The sequence below is a fragment of the Trachymyrmex septentrionalis genome, unplaced genomic scaffold, assembly GCF_001594115.1.
Source record: "Trachymyrmex septentrionalis isolate Tsep2-gDNA-1 unplaced genomic scaffold, Tsep1.0 scaffold20, whole genome shotgun sequence".
Lineage (NCBI taxonomy): Eukaryota > Metazoa > Arthropoda > Insecta > Hymenoptera > Formicidae > Trachymyrmex > Trachymyrmex septentrionalis.
Window position 1 is genome coordinate 1,456,616 of NW_017305180.1, and position 11,851 is coordinate 1,468,466.

The 11,851-nt window shown below is 28.4% G+C and overlaps 1 protein-coding gene across 3 annotated transcripts in view; it reads left to right on the forward strand.

Moving 5' to 3' along the window:
- Positions 1 to 11,851, forward strand: part of LOC108747783 (solute carrier family 25 member 36-A) — a 23,477-nt gene that overhangs the window by 2,701 nt on the left and 8,925 nt on the right. For all 3 annotated transcript variants that reach the window (XR_001939265.1, XR_001939264.1, XM_018485552.1), the window contains exons 2-3: positions 3,499 to 3,681; positions 4,175 to 4,449. Coding sequence is in view for 1 of the 3 variants with exons in the window: in XM_018485552.1 (XP_018341054.1) it covers positions 3,499 to 3,681; positions 4,175 to 4,449 (458 nt within the window). In the remaining 2 variants the exon portion in view is untranslated. The remainder of the gene's footprint in view (positions 1 to 3,498; positions 3,682 to 4,174; positions 4,450 to 11,851) is intronic.

Sequence of the window (11,851 nt, forward strand, 5' to 3'; positions counted from 1 at the left end):
AGCCTTATTGCTTTTTGTTCTTGATTATTAATTTATTTTAGTTAGTCTTATCTTTCTCTATATTGAATTAATAACTATTAACGAATTCTATAATTTCTATTACACTAGATTCATACAAAAAACTGCTATACCTTTATTAAATAATATTGGTAAAATTAAATATAAAAACAAATATTTTAAACTTAATAATACTCAATAATAATATGTCACGTTATTTAACAGAATATACATATATTATTTAATTGTCAAAATTAATTATGTTATGCTACTGTAGTTGGATGTTTTATATAAAGTGATCCTTTTAATGTGCAATCCAGTGTAGTGCGAGTGATTGAATTCACCTTAAGATAAACAAAATAACGATGCGTAATGTTATATACACGAAATATATGCATAATAATAATGATGACGATGAAAAATAGACTAAAGAAGATTGTAATTAAATTAATATTGATTATACAATATGTATTCAAATCTATATTTTAATTGACATATTTATATTGTATTATTTTTGCAGCGCTGTATAATATAGTATCTTCATTCGTGATGTTGTTTACGGCTAATAAATTTCGCAAACGATGCAAGGTTGACCAACTAGATTCACAACTGGCCTTACCAATGCCGAAATATAAGACTGTTATGTGTAAGAAAGCGTCAGATAGCGTGTCAGCTCGCTCAGAAAGGAATCTGACGACGCAGTTAATAATGTGCCTGTCCGGCGCCACGTACCAACTTGTATTTGCTACCTGCCTACACGTATACATGTACATGCGCACGTAGGCACTCGTGCATATATTTCTATAAGCTTTCAATCATACGTATACGGAGTACTCCAAACAGTCAACAACTCACGATCGAATCTTCGATTATCGAAAGAATATCAAAGAATAATGAATAACGTGTTAGCTATCATTTATTTTGAAACGTGTGCGCTGATATATAGGCCAAAATTGCGTCAGACATGTAATGTGGCGCCGGGAGGGAAAAGATGGATCATATTTTATTGATACGACACGTAATGTAAAACTAGGATATACGATCGTCGGTGTTCGAGAAAATAATATGAAGCCCGCAAATTATTTCCTACAATTTAAAAATAGATATTTTTATCAAGGTTGCGCTTATTGATATTGCAATTTTATTTGATTGCTATATATATTTTGAAAAATTAAATTATTTAACTTTTGACTTTCACCAGTAAATGCCTTGGTATTTATCGATCTTCTGATTCAACTTAAAGAACCTAATTAAAGTTACTCATATAATCAATAAAGAACAGTCTTAACGTTTATTGTATGTATTTTCGAAGTTCACTTTATCGAAACCTTCTATAACTGTCTGCAAAACTGATTTGTAAATTTTTATAAATCAAAAACTAACGGTTTAATCTGTGATGTTTATTATTAAGAACTCTATAAATATTATTGTTAGAGCGCTCAACGTATCTCTTTAAAACCAGTATATCGATCTTGTGATATCGAATCTTGCTTGCTCTTTCCTTTTTTTCTTTTATTCAGAAGTAGATCAATTGAAAGGTCAAGTAAGTAAATTTGTATATATTATAAAGACTTAACATTTCTCGCTTGACAACAGAGAATAATTAAACGATTTATTTACTCGAAATACCACACACACACATATATGTTGGAAATTCTATTCCAAAACTTCGTAAATCTACGAGACTTATAATATTATAAGCATAGCAGAAATTTTCTCGCAGAAATTATATAGTTATAATGAGAACGGAAAGTTTCTATTTTAATATTTTTATAATGTTTGTTATATATTAATAATAATTAGAGTTGAGGACTAGTTATAAGTTCAAAAAACTTCTTTTTTGTGTTATCCTATTTGAAAGAGAAACATTCTTTGCGCTCAAATATGATAAAAGAAGTTTTTTACAAAGAAATATTACTGCAGCATATTACTATCTGCATGAAAATTGTTGTTCGAATTAGCTAAATTAACGTACAAATTTTCGATCAATGAAAGCACAAATGTGCACATGTTTTTCAGCATGGCAAGCTATGCGGATTTATTATTACGCACAGCATGTGAATCGAACGCTAATTTGATGATCACATTCATTTGGACTTGATAAAAGGTTCGACATATACTATGCAATAGCGATTTTGCAGGTGGGCGAATTAGGCTAATTACAGAGGCACCATTGAGTCTCGAAGATCAAAAATATGTTTCTTTATGAAATGAAGGTCATATGCTCACACATATAATTTGTTAAGAAGACTTTAAATTTACGATACGTGTAGGCTGTTTTCTTTTAACTTCACACATAATATGTTTGATGTCTCTTATTTTAATATCTAATGAAAATTACATACTTATTGCTTTGCAATTTTGCACTTTTTTTTTATTAAATATTTTAATATAAAAAATTTATTTTGAACATTTTAAATTAAAGTTTTATTAAAATTGATTTAATTTAAATCGGAATATTATAGAAATATGAAAAAAATAAGATTTTATTATTTTTCCCATTTTTAAAGTTTAATAAAATTGTTATTGTTTAATTTTTTGTAATTTATTGTAATTTTAAATGAAAAACCCAAAAAGTTGATAATTCAATATTTTTAGTCTTTATCTTGTTAAAAATTTATCGTTAAAATATTAGAAACTTCAAAGTTACGAACCTCGAAAAGTATAAACATGTTACTGATAACTTGTTGCAACGATAATACAAGTTTTCTAACACTGTTAGAATAACTTTACAGCGCGACAAAAAATGATATAATAAGTCTAATTGGAAAGATTCGCAAGATTGTGTCAGTAAAGTTATGCGTGAGAGTTTGTACTAAATAAACATTAATATTTTTGCTTCGTACGAATCGTGCAACATTTCTCATGCTTTTACCGTTATCTTAACGGCTATATAATTTTTATCTTGTAATTTCTATTTAGATAAGATAAAATTAAAATCAGATTAACTAGTAGCAGACATTTTGTTCTCTCAAAGCCGTTTTGCTCTGTTTGTAAACATAAATTAAGTACATTATACGCTGATTACAACTGCGTACGTAATCAAATTGTCCAGTCACAGTAATTATAACAAAGTTCCAATTATAATTAGAAAACTTTATTTTAATTATAACTAATTTTCCTTATACTTCTTTGGAGAACATAACGATTTCGTTCTCTGTCAATTTTACACAAACTTTAATAAAATTAAATGGTTAAAATTGATAAAAGATAACTGTGTGTGTGTGTGTGTGTGTGTGTGCGTGCGTGCGTGCGTGCGTGCGTGCGTGCGTGCGTGCGTGCGTGCGTGCGTGCGTGCGTGTGTGTGTGTGTACATATTTATAAATGTATGTATTGTACATTATTTATTGTTGATTAAGTAGGTATACATAAATACCTATATAAAATTACATTGTACATTATATTATTATATATGGTTATCGTAACAAAATATCTTTATATGAGAAATTACCAATTATGATTGGAAATAAATAACAATACTGATTTTTTTATTTTACATAGAGTGGCTGGTACTGCAGGAGCGATAGTAACTTGTCCACTTGAAGTAGTAAAGACCCGATTGCAGTCATCGTCTTCCGGCTTTCATCCACCTCCGATAAGCAAAGAATTTACATCTGGTCATCCAACATGCAAAGGTTCACCGACACCCGAGCAACGTAGGAGGCTGTGCACTGGATATCCTAGGTAAATCAAAGAAAATCAAATTGATTAAACTAATACTGATTTATTATTTCGCGAAAGTTTATTATATTATAATTTGTCCAACTTTACAAGTTGTTTTATAATTGATCCAAAGAACTCTTTGATCATTATCTCTTTGATATTATCTCTTATCTGACATATTGCACCCAGTAAGAAAAATGATACTCGAAATTTTTTAATATGCGGATTGTGTTTTAAATACATCGATCTTTGATCAGAATAAGTGATACAAGTTGAAGTTAAACACTTTTAAAGAAAAATGACACAAATCAAAATAGGGATAATGTTTAGGGATAACATAACATTGGAACAATATTAATATCTATTTGCTTTTAGACAACTTAAAACAAGCAATTTGTGATATGTCCAAGTTATCTCTTATGTCTAATACCGTAATAAATAATAATTAATTTTAAAATATGTAATTTTTGTGAAAAAGACGCGTGTTATAAACGTAGCTTTTTTTCATCTCCAGGTATTCCAGTCACTTTGTAGCTCTTTCACATTTCGGTGTGTCGACCTCACCTCCGGATTCTTCCCGAAACGCACCAGGCATTTATCAATGCTTAAGGTACATCATCAAGAATGAGGGTGCACGAGGACTGTTTAAAGGCCTTGGTCCGAATCTCATTGGTGTGGCACCCTCCAGAGCTATATACTTTTGTGCGTACTCCAAGAGCAAAGTCGCATTCAACGCGATTCTACCTCCCGATACTCCGATCGTCCACGTTTTCTCTGCGTCCTGCGCTGGTAAGACTATACTATTATAATATTATTAAATTAGATATATAGAGTGCTAGTTAAGTATGTTGCCATACTCAACAGAGCGATTCTTTGGTTTATTTTAAGTAAAAAAAGTTCATAAAAACATGTGTCCTAAACGGCTTAGTTTCTGAAATACAGGTGAATGTTCGCAATGTTTAACGAAACGATAAATTGCGTTGAATATCTTCCTATTCGCATATTATAAAGCATAAATTTGCCTTGCTTCATGTGAGTTACCATTCGCACAACCGTAAACAAAATGACAAAGTCAAAGTCTCCTAGATTACCAAACTTAAATCCTTTGGATTATTTCCTTTGGGGGCTCTGAAATCATTAGTTTATGCCACCCTAATTGAGAATGAGAATGATTTGAGAAATCGAATAGTTGCTTCATGCGAGGCAATACGTAACACAGCTGGTGCAATCTTTGAGCATGTACGTCAATCTTTGAGAAGAAGGCTCGATGGATGTATCATGACGCAAGGTGGACATTTTCAACAATTCATCTAATTGTTTTATTTCATCAGAAGAACTGTGAAGCCTGTTTTTGTTTTTCTGTTTTTGACTAGTTTTTTACTAGTTCAAGTTGTATTTCTTTCAAATAAACAGATTATTACTACACGTTTAAATTTTTTTATTTTGGAAACTAAGTCATTTAGGACATATGTTTATATAAACTTTTTTACTTGAAATAAATCAAAGAATCGCTCTGTTAAGTATGGCAACATACTTAACTAACACCCTGTATATACCGCGATATACTACAATCCTCGTATTTGTCCAAATTCCAGTTTTAAATCTCTAAATGGATTAATTAGTCTTAAAATAATTTCAATTCTAAAATCATTTTAAATTTGGATCGAATAAGTATACAGGCGGGAATTAACTTAGCAATTGATATATTTTTTGATATTGTAATTTTCATAGTTTTGAAATGCTTTATATTGTTAATAGTTATTGTTAAATTAAATTTTTAATATATTTTTTACATTAAATTAAGCAAGTGTTTTTTATGCTAATAATATTTTTTAAACTATACTACAATGTTTGAGATTTAAATGTTTCTTCTTTAATCTATTCGAGTTCAGTTCTATTCTATTTTTTAACCATTTTAATTATTCATGCATTTTCTGCATTATATTATGATAGAAGTTATATTAAAATATGATTGTGAAATGCATTCTAGAATTTTCATATTTTTTATATAAATGAATGACTTAAAATAAATGACACCGTATATTGACTAATAACGGATATATAAAATTTCATAGTATACGACAATATAATAATATGAAAATATCATTAGAGAATATTATTAAGCGTATATACTTATTCATGGATCGATAGATGCCAATTCATGCTCATTACTTCGTGATCGTTAAGGCAATGTTTTTTATAATAATTTTTTCCATGTCACTTACTTTGAATCAACCTACAGTTTAGCCTATGAAATGATCATAAGTTTACATTTGTTTGCATTTATTACGCATTATCTCGTTTAAAATTGCATTACATTGCAATTTTCTAAGTGTCGCCACTGTGTATCTCTATGCTATTTTTCATTGATCAGCTATTTTTGTATTATGCAATGAAGATAAACTATCTCTTTATCGCGATCATGACCCAATATTCTACAAATAAGATATGATATAATTATAATAATATAATAATATAATTAAAATAAATTCACAACAAATAGCAGTATTATAAATAATCTTTTACAAACAATATGATTTTATATTTTTATTGCGTAGAATTTGAGAAAATTGATTCTTGAAGAAAACAAGAAACTTATAAAAAATATTTTCTTAAAATATTGAATCTAGAATGTCTTGCGATAAAGTTAAGTTTAAAATAGATTTTATTTCTTATATACTACATGTTATCTCGTCGTATCATATGTTGCGCTGTTTCCTTATGTTTCCTTCGATAAATCCAATCACTAGAATGATGATAAACGCGCGATTAATGTTCGATGAGGGGAAAAGTATTCGCGTCATTCATGCGTTTATCTTTAATGGATATATCGAAGTGCGGACGTCGCATTGCGATTTTGACGCGCAGCTCGAACTCTTTTGATGTCGATAACCCAGGACACTCGGTATATATACCCATTGGTACAATTATAGTAGTATATTAGCACACTTTTAGTCTCATTTTTTTTATTCTTATCATTATTACTCTTATTTTTTTCTATTCAGATGTTTTCGAAATAGATAGTGATCAACTTGAATAAATTTTTTATATAAAATACATTAAATTTTTTTTTTATTTAAGTAGCTAATATGAGTTATCTTCTGAACATAAAAAGAAAAAGATAAAAAATTGAAGATAAAAAAATTACTGAAGAAATTACTCAATTTGATGAATTGCTTTTATAAATTCAATTTTAATGTCAATGTTCAATTTTATGTTTTATCTTTGGAAACTAAAATATCACATTTTCTTTGTAACAATATACATATATAATTGCCACTAAACTATTAATAGTTAGAAATAATAGTTATAATTGTTTACAATTATAAAATTATAGCTAATCATTTTAAGCAAAAAGTTTTTAAATGTTTTTAAACAGTTAAAAAATTAATGAGTTTTTACATTTTTCTTACTAAAAATGCATGAAGCATAAAATTAACAAATATTTAATCCTTTGAAAATGATAGTGGATTTATTAGAACTTATACTCAGTTATAAATCTCTTTGTTAAAAATGTCAAACAATTTTGTTTATGTATTACATCTGCAAATTTAGATTATTTTTGTAAAAATATACTTACAATTAGTATTTGTTCTTTTTCACAAATATTGTTATTTCGATTTCTTTTTGGTTCCTTAAAAATAATTAATGCCTTTTAACATAAATTAAAGTGGTCTTATAGAGCCAGCGTCAGTAACTATGTTACAAATTTTGACATCAGTTTCAAAGGATTAAGAGACTTTTTAAAATGTTCCAAATATAATTTATTATCTGTACAAACTTTTATAATACACATGCTCGGAAAGTATACTTAACGCACTTATAAATTAAAAGATTCAGTTGATTGTTATTTGAACGAATCTTTCTAATATTTAACGATTACACTGTTTCATGAGCTCAATATCTACATATATCGTTTGCATACGCTGAATTGTTATGCAAATGCAATGAACATAGCCTAAAAAAGAAAACAAAAAACAACCTTATACGTAAATCGATTTAGCACCCTGGAAAAATTTAAACATTAAGACGTAAGTTGCAAGGAAATCAACATAGCTTACGACGTAAGCAAGTCTAACGTAAGCCTTACATTATGAATTTACGGTTTCTATTGTGATTGGCGAATTCGTATTTCGTTTACGTTTTAAAGGCTTTCTATAATAAGCAATTAGTAATAAATAAATAAATATATATATATATATATATATATAGAATAGAATATATTAACAATAAATCAATAATAATGTGATTGGTCAATTTCTAGCTTCTGATTTATTACTGATGAGTTGTTGTAGATAAGCCTGTTGTTGTTTAAGTTTTTTTTGTGCCATGACTTTTAACGATTCTATGTGTTATCTCATTGTACTTCTCGCCCGAAATAGCCGTTACAGAAGCGATGGAAGTATTGCATAACACGGCAATGCACTTTTCGATAAACACTTTCTCTCTTCTATTTACCTACGCAATACGAAATGGAAATGCGTTTGTTTAGAGACACCCGATAAATGATAGCCAATAAGACCATTTTACAGACGATAAAAGAATTTATCATTCGAGTTGTTGAACTCCGACCTGGCGAACACGATCCGCTTATTGTAGATCTGTTCGCAGGGGAGCCACGCAATTGACGCGTGTCTCTTCTCGCGATAGGATTGTTTATCATTTGCGCCGCTTTTGCGTAAGTACAGACTGCTCAAGAATTTCTTAATCGCGACTGATTTTTCTATTTATTTAAATTCGATTTTAGTGAAAATTCGTGCTCGCTAACATCATTATTTTTAATATCACATGAATGTCTTTATATCAAGAGTATTTCAGAAAAGCTATATCAAGAACGAATTGTTATATAGGATAAATATGTAGATAAAAATTCTTATATAAATATTTTGAAAAAAATAATGTTCAAATAATTTAAAATAATACTACTTTTATAGAAACAAAAGTTTATGTAGTCGTTTAAATTTTGCTTCAAGCACGTTTTCGAAATTTCATTCAGTCAAATAATGGAAAACAATTTTTAATTAATAAATCGCAAGAATTCTATTTTTAAATACCTATAATATAAAATTTATGAATCTCGATTTTTAAAAAATCCAAAATGTTTAAAAATAATTTGACAATTGATATTTTTCATATGTGTGATTTACTTTTTTTGTATACTAATTTTAAATAAAAAAATCAATTCCACTATATTTTGAAATTGTAATGGCAATATTATCTGTTGCAATCACTCGACAACTGCAGTGTTCTCAATTCTTTTGTTTTTCACATTGCATTAAACGTTGATTAATAATCAACAATAACGTTTGTTCTAGAATAGAATTTAATTTCTAGCACAATTACTGTCATTGACAGTCGAAAGTCATTTGTATCATTCACATCTTGCATCTGCACGAAAGTATGGATTATCTCGTCTGTGAATAGTAATTCTATTATGCGCACATTTACACACATATAACATATATATATATAGATAAGATATTACATAAAGTCACTCTTACATATGTTTTTCAATCAATTTTAGTGTTCTTGTAATAACTCTTTATCATTGTTTATCTTTAATACCTCATGTGATTCATGTGACTTTTCCAACCTTTAATACTTTTTATACATAATAGCGCTTATAATGTTTTCTTTAGTGGCTTTGAATTGTTTTTAAAAAATCAAGATAAAAAAACGGATAGATTAACACTTTTTGTAGGTAGTTATCTTCTTAGTTAAAAAACTAAAAAAAGACCGTATACACATATAAATCATTAAAAAGAATAATAATCTAATTAGCGACGTTTTTTTTAATGAAGTTACATAAAACATTTAATTTTAGAAGATATTTGTGTGTTTATTATATATTACTATTGATAATTTAAAAAATACAAAGAGAGTTATTATAGTTTAATTAGTTTGTTTAATTGTTTTCTAATTTTTATTCATGTTTAATTAACTGTTATTTATGGTACTGAATTTTTATAGACAGTGTAACACACACATCCCCACACACACACACACACACACACACACACACACACACACACACACACACACAGAATTAATATTATAACGAAAAATAAATACAATCATTAAGCTAATAGAAATTTTGTTATTTCTTTTATATGGATATGTTTGCATTTATATTACAAATATTTTGCATATTATCTTTTCAATTAAAGGCAAAATTTTTAATAAATGTGTTTAGCGAAAAGAATGCAAATTGGACAAAGAATTTACATCTTATATTTCTTTTTTACTTTTTTGTGTTGCTTTTGCGAAATTGAAACGTTTCAATAAAACCTATTTCTAAAACACGTTTGCGCTAACCTTCTGTAGCACAACATGCATTTATCGGCGCTAAGACGTCTAATCTGTTCATTTACTTCCATCATCATTCACGGATTCATCATTCAATTATTTGTAATCAACATACGAATATCTACACGCATAAACAATGACATCGTTATTTATAAATCATTTAACCAGAAATTTGCGTAAACAAACGATAAAAATTGCTTTTGAACGTTTACTTCGCATTTCATGCCTTTGGACATACTTGAAATAGTTTTCTTTTCAACAATACCTTGTTTAGAGAATATCATTGTACATGCTCTCTCTAAAGTCTTTGAAGTAGAATCTAACTCTAAAGAATGAAGTCTCACTCTTAATAATTGACAATTGAACCACTCTTTTTCAACACTGGCTCAATTATCACTGTTTGTCACTCTTTAGAATTAAATTTCTCTCTAAAGATTTTAGAGAGAGTATATGATACTTATTTTCAATATTAACTACCTTAACAATAACATTTTTATTAAAACTCTATTGGTGTTCAAATTTCGTGAAAGCAATATCTTATGCATGAATTATTGGCGATTTTATTAAGTTAGGATACCAGAAATGACTGTTTAGGGCTCTAGAATTTTGAAATATTAACATATTTGTTTTTACATCGTTGAGGAAGTTGCTAGCGGAAGACTTCAATATATCGGAAGAATGATGCAAACTCAGTAATAGTGAAATCCATCGTAGATATGAAATACATCTATGTATCTATATTTCTTCGCTTTTACGCTCAACCTTGAATTATTTTTCGGATGTAGGAAGTCGTGCCAGGTATGTGTTCGACGACCTTCTTTCCTTTTTTCTTCTCTTCTCTGTCTTTCCCTTTTTCTCTCTTTCTCTCTCATCTTTTTGTCCCGTCGCTTCGTCAACGAGTGAGAGTGCCTCTCCGACATCTATTTTTAGCCGTCCTCACCACGTAATTCAATGCTCGACATCCATGCGTCTTGCGGTCGAATGTAAAGCGACAGTAACTATCATCAAAGAACCATACGCGTTGACCGCAACAGTGCAACCGGAATTACGTCACAATTGAAGATAATATATACAGAAAGAAAAAAGAAATAATCGCTCTGTGCATTATTTTCACATCGAAAAATCCTTAATAATCACAAATAGTCCCATTTAAGGCTTGTTTTACACATGATATTGCTTTTTATTTTTGATGTCTATAATTTTATATTTCAAGATTAGGCAAGTCTTCTTTAGATAAATTGTATTGTTTCTTTAGATAAGATGTTTAATACCGTAAATTAAAAAAATTATCAAAAATTATCAAGCCAAGAATTAATTTTTTTAATTAAAATTGATTATTTCTTTAAGATTTATTATTTTATTATAAATTTATTATTTATTTCTTGATAAATGAATTTATTAAGAGTTGAATCTCCTACTTTCTTGGATATTTGTAGATACATTTGACATTACGGATTCGTCAAATGTTCCACTGTTATACTTTTTTGATGTTTTCTTTCTTCTATAGATACATTAAAATTTTATTATAAATGTTTATCTTGTTTTTTTGTAAAATCTTTTAAACAAGAATTCATATTTTTATATTGTCTTTACAAAAATATCAGATTTTATTTGCCTTTCTATAAAAAAACGTTAACAATTTCGTATATATTAGGTGTACAAAAAAGTTCTGAGCTTTAGATTTGATACAACCGAAATAACAATTTAAATTTTATATATCTTCCCGCCCTTTTGGGGTTTTAAAACAGTAACATTTAACCTCCTGAAATGCGATACGGTTTGGCGTTTGATGCACATAACCTCAAAAATCAGTAGTGTTCACGATGGCAATTACAAAAGAGCATATTCGATTTTCCATCCACTTCGCGTTTCATCTGAAGAAAAA